Here is a 14852-nt window from a genome sequence, read left to right as displayed (position 1 = left end):
ATTCTGATTTTCCTCCCGTGTTACAATATACATGTTTGATTAGGTGGCTAGTCTGAGCAGGCACTGAGTAACTGAGTGTTGGTTAGCGTGAGTGCCCAGTAAGACTGTAGCCAGGCCTGTTAAGGATAATCTCAAGGTCCCTGTGATCTTGCCCTGGATAAGTGCATTGGATGGAAGGCTATAGATCAGGGGTCCTCAACCACAGTCCAGGAGGGCCGCAGTGGCTGCAGGTTTTTCCTCCAACCCAATTGCTTAATAAGAAGCAATTATTGCTCAAGTAACACTTCTACTTCATTTAAGTTGTCTTTCTCATTAAGATTTTGAACCCTTATTTTAATCTTAAATAGCTATATTCTTGGTTTTTAATTGCTCCTAATTAGCAATAACATGCAAATGACAAAAGAGACCAGCATTTGTCCAGTTAGCTTGTTACCATTTACACCTAAGTGGATTTATCGTGCACTATTTGGTTTAATTAATAATTCAAATACTTGGAAGGAAAGTGAAGAGAAAAAAGTGAAGCACTGAGAATTACTCTTCCATTTTAGCCTTCAAATCATTTGGATGATATCCTTAGAAAGGGGAAGAAAATCTAGGATATGAGAATGACAGGACATGGTAGCGTTAAAGCACTAACAGGCCATGAAATTAAATTATTGGCAAGAATTGCTTTTTAATTAAGCAACCGGGTTAAAACAAAAACCTGCGCCCCTCCAGTACTGCGATTGAGGACCCCTGTTATAGATGTAGACTCAACTTCCCGACAGTGTTCAGAAGCCATTAAGAAGGCTAACAGAATGTTAGGTTATATAGCACAATGTGTGGAGTACAAGTCCAAGGAGGTTATGCTCAACCTTTATAATGCACTGGTGACGCCTCATCTTGAGTACTGTGTGAAGTTTTGGTCTCCAGGCTACAAAAAAGGACACAGGAGCACTAGAAAAGGTCCAGAGAAGAGCGACTAGGCTGAATCCAAGGCTACAGTTGTTGAATTATGAGGAATGATTAAAAGAGCTGAGCCTATACAGTTTAAGCAAAAGAAGATTAAGTGGTGACATGACAGAAGTGCTTAAAATTATGAAGGGAATTAGTACAGTGGATCAGTGGAGTTCATCAAGAACACAGGGACACAGTTGGAAACTTGTTAAGGGCAAATTTCACACAAACATTAGGAAGTTTTTCTTTACACAAAGAACGATAGACACTTGGAATAAGCTACCAATGAGTGTGGCAGACAGTAAGACGTTAGGGTCTTTCAAAACTCGACTTGATGTTTTTTTGGAAGAAATAAGTGGATAGGACTGGCGAGTTTTCTTGGGCTGAATGACCTCTTCTCATCTAGATTGTTCTAATATTCTAATATATAGAGCATAGTATGTTATAATGGATATTGTGAAAATGGACGGATATACCTTCGAGAATTCAACAGATCAAGCTAATGATAAAATATTAAAAAACATATTTTCCTATTTACAAAACATAACAGGCTAAACAAGTACCTAGTTAGAATCCCAGTTTGCAGGTCAAAGACGTGGTAAAAATATTTCTTCAGATTTTATTTTTTTTTTCAAAAACATTCATTTTTGTGGTGCAGTATATAGTAGAACACATCTTACACAATAGTGACGGCATAGAGAAAAAATACAATGACAAAATACAGAGTTCACAGTTCATGTAAACATGGAAATTTGCAAAAAAGACATCTTGGCTGTCCATCAATCTATACAAGCACCTCCCTCTCTCATACTGCATGCTGTAATGTACAAGTGAAGAGAAGGGCTTGGGCTGTCACAAAAAAGCATTGTGTCCTAAGTAGGAAATTAGTAAAAGTATGGTATATGCAATACCGAGTCAAATTTGATAAATATATAGTTGATCTGTGACCATATCAAGTCACACTGGAAAATACAAAGTTAAGTCTGACATATGTATATGAAGTACTGTATATGTATGTAAAGTCATATTAGATATATATGGAAGGAAATCTTATATATAAGTAAATTTAAATTTATAAAGTCAAACGTGGTATATAGAGAATTTTATGTATTATTTAGTATGTATTTTTAATTGTGTAGTTGTGATTCCAACTTCATGTATAGATTTAAGTGCAAAGAAAGTTTATGTGTGCAATGGACTTCGAGGGGGCACCAGGAGACAGCGTTTATGCACCTCAAGCAGAGCTCGCTCAGGACATTTCTGCCTTCCCCCCTTAGTGTGCCGCTTCAGTAACTAAACCACTCCCTCCGCATTCTGCTTACAATACCATACGGGCTTTAACCAGCACTGATGTCTGTCCTAAACATGTACTTATTATTTATTAACTGTTACATTTTGTCACATGCAATAACTGAAGCCATCTAAGTGAGCTTACCTGAAATTGAAAGAAAAATGCTGGTTCTAATGATGTACATGACATTATTTCCCACATTTGCTCTATCTCTCTCTTTCACTCTCTCTCTCTAACTCTTAATTAATGTATTTTTATTTGATATTCATGTATAGTGTGTTTCATATGTACACATATTAAGAATAAATTGCAAAGATAATATTTCATTTAACATATAGTCTCACCATGCATTTGAAAAATCTAAATGTTTTCCTTCTAGCGTGTAAAAGAAAAAGTAAAAAAGTCAATAGGTTTCCTTTAAATGCTATTATGAAAGGATAAAAACAGAATAATAGAATGTAGGTTTCATTAATAGAAATGTGGAAATTCTTTAATTACATCTCATTTTGACTACTGCAATTCTCTGTTTGCCTGCTTCAGTAGACTTCAATATATCCAGAATGCAACTGTCATATACACCAAGCGTTCAGAACCCATCACTCCTGTCCTTTATCATTTGCACTGGCTGCCTGTTTCCTTACATATCAAATATAACCTTGCCATCATTACTTACAAGGTTTTACATGGTCTAGCGCCATCATATCTTGTTCAAGCACTTCATCACTAAAATCCCCCACGTGTCCTTAGGTCCTCTGATACTGGACTCCTAATGGTTCCAAAGAGCAACCTTTCTTCCTGGGGCAACAGATTATTTATTGTTAAAGCTCCCCACATTTGAATTCTTCACCTCAACATTTGTGTGCCAGCTCATTAGTTTCCTCCTTCAAAAATTATCTGAAAACTGTCCTGTTTCAATAATATTTTTTTCAGGCTTAGATTTTTAATTTGTATACAATTTGAATGTTTTATATGTTTCTTTGTTCTGTTTTGTTATTGTTTCTTGTGTCTGTCTTCTTATTTTTTAATTTTGTGTAAAGCATCCTTGTGTTTGAGAAAGGTGCTATATACAGTAAATAAAAATTAGTACTGTTAATTTTGCTTGACTTTTAATCACACTGGATATTTAAATAAGCAGAGTAAGTGTAGTGGAAAGAAGCTTGTGTTTTGTGTACCAAGGGACAGACCTAAAGGTGCCTTATGGGGTGCTCCCCATTCCCATTTCATGATAAGGATGATATGTCTGCATGTGACAGTGTACGGCTTCTTTAAGTGTCAATACATTTCAAAAACTTGAAATATTTATGGGATGGGGTCCAACTGCCCTGCAGTCTTGCTCTGGATAAGTGGTTATAAAAATGGATGAATGGACGGATGAAATACGTGTTCTTCTGTTTAGTGTAAAGTTGAAATGTTTGTCCCAAACACTGTTGTAATCTGTATTTATAAGACATTTGCTGAAGTTACATAATTTTTTCCATCACATTCACGTGAAACTGAACAAACACATCACCGTTGGTTATCAGTGGATCTGCAGCATTAACATACAGACAGCCTTGTGGTTTTTACATATAATTAATTCCGTTTTATCTATAATAACATAACATATTCAAATTGGCTTAATTATGTTCATTGTGTGATGAATGTAAATATATGGTCCTAACCAGTAGTGTAAATTTATTTACTATTTAATGGTTATATAAATCATTGTTAATTATGTAGTCTCTGTATGATGAAACAGGTGCTTCATCTCGACTATTGCAATTCCCTGTTTGCTTGCTTTCCTGCTAAAACACTTAAAACTTAATTGGTTATGGAGTAGTTTCACAACATTATAAATAGATCATGACTGGTAAAAAGGTATACCTTTTGTTGTCCATCTTATATAAGCATACTAAAAAGGCTGCTTCACTTGGAGAATAACATGCAGCTTATTATGAACAGTCTTCAGCAAATTCACAATTCACATGGTGTCCTTATAGACAAAAACAGCAGTTGTTCAGGAACAAGCACATTAAGGAAACTTGAGCTGATAAGCATTAGATAAAACCCTTTATACAAGTTTCATTGCTGGTTGTCAAGATGGTTGGGCCAGTTGCTGGTTCTCCAGTATCCCATGTTCAGAATTAGTCTTGTTTGCTGAGCAAAATACTTCAACCCTAATGGAAAACAGATTTCTAAAAAAAAAAACACTATGTTTTGTATCTCTGAGTTCTATAATATACTGCACCAGTAAGCTTGTAGCAAGAAATGAATTTGGAATATTTTTATAAGAGAATTTGTTTGCTCAATTTTTTTTAGATTTTTGTTTAAATCTTCCAGGCAGTTTTGACTAAAAAAATAATGCATCCTACAAGGCCTGGTGGATGTCTTCGTGCCGCAGCACCTTGTAGGTGATCCAATAGAAGATGTTGAAAATGAGAAAAGATAAAGGAAAAACAGCTCGAGATATAGTATCGATGCGCTTCGCCCGGTCAATAAACTTTTTGCGGATGGCTTCTGTATCCTTGGGGGGTGGGAGAGAAGGGGGTGGAGAAAAGACAGAAGATCCCTCAACAGCAGTTCCATCTTTGACTTGAAGGCAGTGTCCCAGACCATAGCCTCGGAAATAAAAGCCACGGCTTTCTCGAACCAGCTCTTCTTCCTACAAAATGTAATATTAAAAGATTGAAACGTGCAACTGAAACAAATCAGACACATCAGCAAATATTACAATATAATGCATGATCTTGGTGATGAATGAATGTAATAAACCAGACCAGAAAACGAAAGAAGTAAACAATGTGATATGATATTGCTGTTTTGTTCAGGACTATAAACAACTGAATATTTTAAATGAGGAGGCAATGTTCCACCAAAGATCGGTTGAATGTGAAAGAACATGAAAGATGAATTGTGAAAAAATTCACTTGTTTTTTTAAAAGAACAGGTAAATCAGATTGCTATTCTCTGTTTAAAAGCATATTATATTTAAATATATTAACACCATGTTTTCTATAAAATAATGTTAGAGTAGTATGGGATACTTAAACATGTTGTTTGCTTAATATATATTTAAATAATAGGTCTGTTAACAGTATTTTCACAACCAATTCAAAAATGTAACAAATCAGTTAATAAACAGTATCTTCTTATACAAAGATATAAAATAATGTGGAAATAATTAAATGTAAGAAAATACACAGCAAGTGATTAAGATTAAAAATATAAATATTTGATTATGTGTGTAACATGACAAAATAAATAAAAAAACTTTTTAATTACTTTCATCAAAATGTTTAACAAAGTTATTTTAAATATATTAATTTTAACCCCCTTAAATCTAATATAGCAAACTTTTTCATGCCTGATTCTGTTTAGTATTGTAAATGCCAAGACATGTGCAAAATCAATTTACTGTAGACTACTTGCATCATATTTTTAAAAAAAAAATCTATTTTGACTGAAAAGTAAGGTATTGCAGATTGCAATAAATAATCTATATAGAAATCTTATTATGAATATAGAGATTTTATTATGCATTATTATTCCATTCTTATAACCCACATAGTAAAAACAGTTAAGTCTAATTGAGCAGCACTGGGCTCAAGGCAGGGCTATGCACTGCAAGATGTATCAATATATGCAATGCATCCTCACTTGGACATGAACATTTATTTATTAAGAACTTAAATAAAGGCACCATTTACCTAACCTGTATGGGATTTGGAGGAACACCAGAATATCTAAATAGAAAAAATAATTAGAGAGACAAAATGCACAAACTTCAGACATTCAGTGCCTGAGTTGGAATTTGAACCCAAGACTCCAAAAACTATGATGCTTTCGTGGTCAAATGGCGTTCTTAAACAAGTGAACTGTTGTCTAGTGACAAAAAAGCAGAAGGTTTCCTGGTTTTATAGAGAACATTAGTTTGGCAAATACAGGTCTTGTGGTAAGGCCAGACTCAAGAAATGAATGAGCATATAAAGGCCAATTCAAATACTGAGAACCATGCTGAGAACTATTGTACCACTTGTACTGTATCTGGTGATTCCTTAAAACTTCTAAAAATTATTCTGATGCTATTTTATTAAAATTGTGCATTTTTCACGTCAGTTATTTCTTCACAATCATGGTATATATTAATTTGCTATGTAAAATTATGTCCTAAAGTGAAGCATGTTTTATAAATTTTAAAAATATGCTGTTTATTCATACAGTTAACACTAAAGGATACATATATTTATAGGTGAATGAAAATGACTCAAACATTACCAGATATGCCCACTTTGAAGCAACAAAGGTTTTGATTTAAAAAAATATGACTTTTGTGTTTATATCCTTGTAATGAAATGAAACTAGAAATAATTATTTTATCACAGATTATTGGAACTATTTTTCTTGAGGTACGATTACTTTAACTTTTTGCTTGTCCGCTCACAGCCAACAATGTGGGTGAAGTTATGACAAGCCGACATGCCCCCAGCACCTAGCTATATCCATCCATCCATTTTCCAACCCGCTGAATCCGAACACAGGGTCACGGGGGTCTGCTGGAGCCAATCCAAGCCAACACAGGGCACAAGGCAGGAACCAATCCCGGGCAGGATGCCAACCCACCGCAGGACACACACAAACACACCAAGCCCACACTAGGGCCAATTTAGAATCGCCAATCCACCTAGCCTGCATGTCTTTGGACAGTGGGAGGAAACCGGAGCGCCCGGAGAAAACCCACGCAGACACGGGGAGAACATGCAAACTCCACGCAGGGAGGACCCGGGAAGCGAACCCAGGTCTCCTAACTGCGAGGCAGCAGTGCTACCACTGCGCCACCGTGCCGCCCACCTAGCTATATTCTGTTTTTAATTCTACTTTTGCCTCTGCATTTCTGTTTTTTCAACAATTATGTTCTGCCGTGGCTTGTAATAGAAGAACAGATGTGCATTCAAATTATATGAGGTGGGAAAGAAATCTCTGTGCTACTTGCAGAAGCCAGCATAAAAGTAGCTCCACAAGCAGCGGCCGTAGTCTAGGGCTGGGCGAGCAAGAGCACCGAATGCAGACACATTAATTTGCTGAGCCTGTAAACTTTCATCTTGTTTAGAGGCTGTATCTCCATACTTTGCATGACAGATTACTGGTACAGTTGCATGTTTGGTATAAGAATGTTGAGGTTGTTCTCCTGATTCATAGCTGGTGACGATGAGTCGAGGGAAAGAATGATACAAGGGTTGCCTCTGACTATGGGTAAACAGAGTGAAGCAGTTAACATATGTCACCTCATGGCGAAAGCGGCCACTTAAATAGTGAAATAAGATTATTTATAGCGAAGAAATGTAAGAAATTGTCAGTGTGCCTTTTTCTGTTATGATTGCCTAGTTATCTACAGAACACAGTCAGCAATTCATATCTGCTTGATGAGGACTAGCCCTGAAAGATGCTATGGAAGAAGACAAACAGTGGGTTAAAGTGCATCTCCTTTTAAAATGGACAAATGTAACAAAAATGTTTTGCTTTGTGCTTTTTTCCCCCTTATTAAAATGACATTGATACACTGTTTTGGAGTTTGGCTTGACAATGGATGCATTCAGTAAATTCAAGGCTTTGTCATTCACATATGGACTCATGTATCCATTAGCGTCATTGTAAACTGTTGGAACAGACAAGAAATTTTTTAAATAAAAAAAAAAAACTTTTCACTTTAGCACATAATTCTCTGTAGAAAATTGATAAAGTTTATCTAATCTAATCTAAATACCATGCTTATGAAGAAATAAATTAAACTTGAAAAATATCAAACTTATCCTTTAATAAATCAGCTTCAGAATAATTATTAAAAGTTAAAGAAATCACTATATCACAACAGTACTATGGTTCTCACATCCTTTAAAGTTATACATTCATGTTTTATTACAAAAGAAATTTGATGCTAATGCTTATTTTGCCCTAGAAGGTTTTTGTGAAGACTTTAAACTTTATTTAACTTAATATCGCATCTACATTTGTTTTGTTGTGGGCTCCATCATTTTGTGTACTTTCGCATTGGTTATTTTCATGATAATCGTTCCCCAAAGGACCTCTGTATGCACTGTGTGTAATATTTTTAGAGCAACTGTATAAAAGCCAGAGTGTATCTCATAATTATCCAAGATTTGGATGAACTTTATTTGGTTGGCAATTCTAGTTGGGATTTATTTGGCTTCTCCACATTCCTTTATGACTTAAGACTTTGACTTTTGGTTAGAGTTTAGCCTTCATGATAATGCAATTAGACTTCTTGGTTACGACTTTGCCCAATATTTGACTACAGTTATCTACTGTTCTTCTCTTTTAAAAAACAGTTTTTGCCTCTCCATCTAAGACAGTACAGGTATAGTGAAACAACCAAAGGTATGAAAAAGTAATTAAGATAAAAAAACAGAGACCAAGATCCTCTGATTATTTTGTAATATTTTGTGTGTTGACATTACTTATTGAAAAATAAGCATTTTAAAACTGAGACCAGATGATTACATCTTGCCTGAAGAAGGGGCCTGAGTTGCCTTGAAAGCTTGCATAATTGTAATCTTTTTAGTTAGGCAATAAAAGGTGTCATTTTGCTTGGCTTTTCTCTACATTCATAATGGCTAACACGGTACAACACCCTAGTACTAAAAACTGAAACCAGAAAGAGGATGAAATGTTATTAACCTCTAGGTGGGAATTTTTCTGTCTAAACACAGCTTGAGCATGAGGTGCAGTTAAATGTTTGGAAATTCTGATTCAACGATGGTGCAGTGATGCATTCTGGATCTGATGTACCAGATGAACAACTATAAGAAAGGTAAGACCTTGCACATGGAAAAGAAGAATGCTCTTTAAGTGGCCTGAAGTCATCCAAGAGTAAATTCTGGTAAAGTAATAGGAACAAAAACACTTAACTTCCAAGCCAGTCTACTTGGGTTTTGCTTTACATACCCGCAATTCAAACCTGGTAAAGACCTAAACAAAAACCTTAAAGCTACTGTTGCTGCAAAATATGTGCATACATTTCATTCTAAGATATCTGATGACAAATAATGAACCCTCCTGTTATGTTGCGGGTCAAATTAACCCATTTTAAAGTTAAAAAATCTTAAAAAAAAATAGGTATGAAACTACTGCTTGGCTTAATAAGTGTAAGCAACATATAAAACGAAAATGGCTCATTTCACCTGTTTGCAATGCCCCATCCCTACATGTTTATATTACATAGGTGCTGTTCGGGTCAATTTGACCCAGCATGCACAGTGGAGGTTAAAGGGGTCAGAAATGTCAAATACTATTTGTTTATTTGCAACTGTGAGGCATATTTCACCCCAATCACACACATACCCTTTCCGTATTCTATTGACCTCATCTGTAAAGTGCGAGAATGCAGGGGTTGCTATGACTTTTGATGGGAACCTTTTCTGTTCCCGTGGGCAAACTCCATCACATTGAGTGGACACTCACAGGGGAGAAGCAAAACATATAAAGATTCTCAGTAAGGGAGTCCTAACAATATTACACTCTGCGGCTACATGTGATATACTCTCTGTCAGAGCTTTACAAAATGAGCAGCAGAAGTAAACAGGTGACAGCCCTGGAGGATACAGAGAGCAAGATCCAGGAGAGGACTTCACCTAGTACACCAGTGTGTGAGGGAAGTAAGTGTGTGTGTCTTGGGAGCAGCAAAAAACATAGTAATCATCGTCCTCTTCTTTGTTCTTAGGTTGCTGCTGGGGGAAAAGAAAGAGGAAGAGGTGCCTGGTCTGCAAGCCATCTGATGATGTCAAGATGAGCATGACCCGTGTGAAATGTGCAAAATTCATTTGCACAAAGCACACAGTGATGACATGTCCCTCTTGTGCTGTAGATGCACACACATGCACCTTGCTCATTTCCACCTATTCATTTTTGTGTTTCTGGTTCTAAACATTGCATAGTGTTTACTGTCACAACGTGTTGACATGTCACTTGTGTGCTGTGGAGACTCACAGACACACATACACACACCCCGTGTTCATATTGTTAATCTCTTATTTTGTTGTTTTGTTATTTTGTTCATTTCTGGTTCTAAAACAATACAAATCCTCATGACTCATTTGTCTTGATTTTAAGTCAGCGGGTCAATTTGACCCTGAACAGAAGAGGTGTCTTGTGTCAGTTTATCAACATCACTACATAACAAGAAAAAAAATAAAAATGTAAAATAAAATAAAAAAAATGAATTTCATGAAAAACTATTGTATTTTATACGTAGGTCTTTCCAATGTACAATAAAAAAAGTTTTAAAATGCATTTTTTGTGAAAAAAGAGTGAACTATCTTCATTGAACCATGATCTGTGAGAAGTTAAGAACACCATTGCACTAAATATTGATTGAAATGGTTAGTAATGGAGTTAATAATGAGATATAAATAATGTGTATTGGGATTTTGTGGTTTTTGACACTTTTGGATAATTAAACATGCCCCTGGTCAAATTGACCCAGGATCATCATTGCTGTTCCTAAGAAATTAATGTAACAGGAGGGTTAATTTTGTCTTTAATAGTTTTCTTTGTGAACATGAGAGTTTTCAATAAATACTGTATATAGATGAGAACATCCTGTCTAATCTTCAAACATTTTAAAATTTTTAATGGGTACCTAAGATTTTTGCAATGCATATCATCCTGTAAATATGATTATGATTGGTTTGATTACATGTGTTGGTATAAATTACTTCCTTCTTCATTTAGGAAATTAATTGAGTAGGTAATTGTTGGCATATTTTTCATTTTATCCTGGTCCACCGACCACTACACTTCACATTATTACTAATCCACTTTCCATCCCATTTCTGTTAGTCCTGATAGTCATAACAAACTAAGGAAACAAAACATAAACTGCTATGCTTTGTGAGTGTTCTGAAACAGTTAAAAGTATTTATAGTATTATGATAACGTTCTTTGCTTCAGGCCAAGTTGCTTAAAATAGCTTCAAGGCTGTAAATTCCACAAAGTCTCTGACAACTTAACCTTTAAGGCTTATTTTATTTTTTTTTAATTATTGAGCCTTTTTTCTGTCTGTTTTATTTTAGTTTTTGCCTAATATTTTTTTTATTTGGTTTACAGTTATTTCCATTTTACAGCTTCTGCATTTTAATTATCATTCTTTCGCTGTGATAATTCCAGTTCATTATGCCAATGTTTTAAGTTTGTCAGTCCACAAAAAATGTATTTATTGTTGTTTACAGTTTGACCGGCTGGCTTAACAAAATATTACAACCATTGTAACCTTTGTCAAAATGACGATTTTTCTAGGGTATTGATATAACCCATAATTCATGCAATTTCCATATTTAAATAAACATTTTGTGGTTACTTGATTAAAATATTGTAACAGTTCTAATCTCTAATTGGCAGTTGTTTTCATGTCAAGTTAGCAGGACAGTTCCAATTTTTAAGCTAGTCAGTTTCATTTATATATGCTATCTACAGCAAAACTAATTTGCTGAGAGTTCTATAATTGTTAAAAATGAAATAATACATAAAAAGAAGACTTGAAAATATGATGTAGAAGATGAGTTTATAAAGGGCATCATTTTACAGCTAAAACATAAAAACAGTGTAGCGGTTATTGGATGTATTTGCTGTCAGTGTCTGTTTGTACCTTTCATTGTTTTACAATACATACATTCAGTTGCAAGGGCTTTTCAAGATATGGACTGCTTTGAAGGGACCACCTGACTTGGAGGGTCAATGAGGGCCCTTAAGGGAGGGTAGCATTCAGAGAGAGAAAAAAAAAAGAACGAGAAAGGAAATACACCACCTGCAGGAAGCCATTAGGTGAACCCGGGTTCGTCTGTACAGTAGGGAGAAGGTTAATGAAAGGGTTAGAGTAGCAGCAGAAACTCGGGACAGGGCCGTAATGACCTGTGGAAAGGGACTGTGAGTGTTAATTTTGCTGGTCAAATTTATATCTCAGTGAATCCTTTGCTAGCACGAACTTCAAACTTATGTACAGTACAATGGTTTTTTCACTTTGTTTACTATAACTTTATATATAACTGTTACTTGGGGTATTATTGATTTATTTGTTGGGGCTTCTGGAAACAGAGAAGAGGGGTGTGCCACAGCGCAGGGTGTGTAATTAACATATCACTTTTGTGTGTATGTGTACAGTTACTTTTTCTATAATAACATTATTATATTCATCACAGTTGGTGTGTTCTGTGCTTGCTTGTAGTGGCTAATAGGAAGTAGTGTTGGTCACTCTTGCTCAGGTTTATTTATTATTTTAATAGTTAGCTGCTACTAAGGGTTCGGCAGGGCATATTATAATCATGTCATCTCGGGCAGAAAAAGGGTCTTGAGGAGTGGTACAACAGTATATTTTAAGGTTCAAAGCAATCCTGGAATGTGTAAATTCGACTTTTTTATCAACCTACTTTGTGCTTGATACAATTGTAATGGAATTTTGTTTATTTCTTCACAATGTTTATTAAAAGATTGGCATTATAAAATTAGGGATGCAAACAATTCCAGATTTGCATTCAATTTGTCACAAAAATAAATATTATCAAACCAGAAAGCAAAATGGTATTTCAAATGAAATGTTGGAAAAACCCAATAATTTCATATGCATCTGTATTCTTCAGGATTTTCATGGAGAGCATACCAAGGTATGACATACACTTCATCGCTCAAGATGTAATGACTAGGTTCCAATACATTTTTCCCTAATTCCAGTCTATATTCCTGTTGCATTGGAGTACTGCAAAGGAAGAAAATGTATCACAACATTTAAAAAAATAAAACTTTATAGTTTTTGAAAATTGTTCTGCATAATACTAGAGAGTAGGCTAGACTACAGTTGATGCTATATATGTTTGCAAAATTTAAATTAAAATCAATATATTTTACTAACTACTTTATAATTAACAATAACTTAATGTATTACTCCAAGGAGTATTATAAATATAAAAATATTCTATATATGCTTTTTTTTTCTCGCAGTAACTAATTCAATTAGCATTTTAATGCTTCTTTAGAATTTTCTACGAAAGGATCATCAACACCAACACCTTTTATGATTGGCTACAAATCAGAATAATGTCCTATGCAGAATGAACTTCAGTTACACTTTCATACCCACCCAGTACTATTAGTTGAGAGTCTTATATGATAATCCCTTTTAATCTTTCAAGGACAGTGATGGCCAATATGATATAACTGCATACTTATTTTAAACTTGGACAAGTAATAAATGATGAGTAAGTGAAACAAATTTATCATGAACAGAAGTTTTGTAAAATGCATGCAAGATATTAAAAGAGACATGAAAAAATTGAGAATATGAATTGTTTAAGAAACAGTATGACTCTACATGAGAGCAGTAAGTGAAATAACTTACTTAAATCCTTTTCTATACAGTAACAAAATGAAAATATTATTTATTATCTAGCTGGATGCTGTGAGAAAGCTATGATTTTTGTTGTTTAATAACAGAAAAGAGGCTTAGCCAACAGCAGTGACCTTTGATACATCCTCCTGATGCATCCTTCGTGAGTGACAGGTAATGGACTAGCACAAAAATGTTATCACTTACAGTTTCTATAAATTCTTACAGTAATGCTTACTCTCTCACTACCATACCTTTCTCCACATGTGCTGTGAGGATTGGCTTAGCAACTCACAGAATTTGACTTCTAGTCACTTCTGAGGAATTCTAAGATGCTTCCAGGCCAGCCAAGACAGATATACAGTATAAATCCTGCAGTTACTGTAGTTCCACATCTGCTCTGGGATCTTGCCTAGTATGCCTCCCATGGAAAGTGCTCAAGGGGTACACTAATTATATGTTCAGTCCTTTAGATCTATAAAGCAGTTGTTCTACTTAAAAATCCCTCGTATTGCCTTGCACTCCTATTTTTATTTGGTAATTACTCACATCCTGTAATAATAGGTGATAAGGGTCTAGATTGATTGTTACATTCAAAGCTTCTTCCAAAGACTTAGTTCCTAATTTATAGGTTTCTAAGACCATTATTGTTGCATGAATATTATACTGATTCTAACAACCATGTTCTAATCATCATGTAATATGTGACCAGTTTTCGGTGCCATGAACTTCTGTCATGTTTATCTGAAAAAACTCAGAATACAATTGTCATAAACAAGCAACAACAAATACCATAAGTGGTAATGCCTCCTTATTACTTCTGCCACTTCAATAATGTTTCTGCTGCTTTCTAAAGGTAGGGGAATATACAGTAGATTATTGTATCATTAAAATAATAAAATATAACTCTTACATTTTTAGGCAACTGATGTTAGGCAGACAGAGCAACAATAACAGACTTAATTTTGCCTCAGTGCTACAAGTATTAAAAATAAAGAAAATGGAATTTATCTTTGAGTACCTAAGCATGATGTTGGAGCAGTTACAAAAACTTACCTGTAAAATCCATAGTGGATTTCAATACTCTTACTACCATAGTCTGGTTTAACGCCAGCACTACTATGGTCGTCATGCTAAATCCTTGATCAAACTCACAATCACTTCAACTCTTACTTGGGAAGAACATCAAGAGGTACTTGAACTCCTTCACTTAGGACACCTCCTTGCCCTTAAACTGCAAAGAGTTATCATCTGTTT

General features: G+C 34.9%; 1 protein-coding gene across 3 annotated transcripts in view; it reads right to left on the bottom strand.

Moving 5' to 3' along the window:
- Window positions 1-3262: 3262 nt before the first annotated feature.
- glra4a (glycine receptor, alpha 4a) overlaps window positions 3263-14852 on the bottom strand; it is a 271453-nt gene continuing 259863 nt past the window's right edge. For all 3 annotated transcript variants that reach the window (XM_039766014.1, XM_039766015.1, XM_039766016.1), the window contains one exon: window positions 3263-4868. In XM_039766014.1, the coding sequence (XP_039621948.1) occupies window positions 4575-4868 (294 nt within the window). In that variant the 3' untranslated portion in view covers window positions 3263-4574. The remainder of the gene's footprint in view (window positions 4869-14852) is intronic.

Source organism: Polypterus senegalus, chromosome 10 (assembly GCF_016835505.1).
Source record: "Polypterus senegalus isolate Bchr_013 chromosome 10, ASM1683550v1, whole genome shotgun sequence".
NCBI lineage: Eukaryota > Metazoa > Chordata > Cladistia > Polypteriformes > Polypteridae > Polypterus > Polypterus senegalus.
This window is presented reverse-complemented; position numbering and strand designations above follow the sequence as displayed.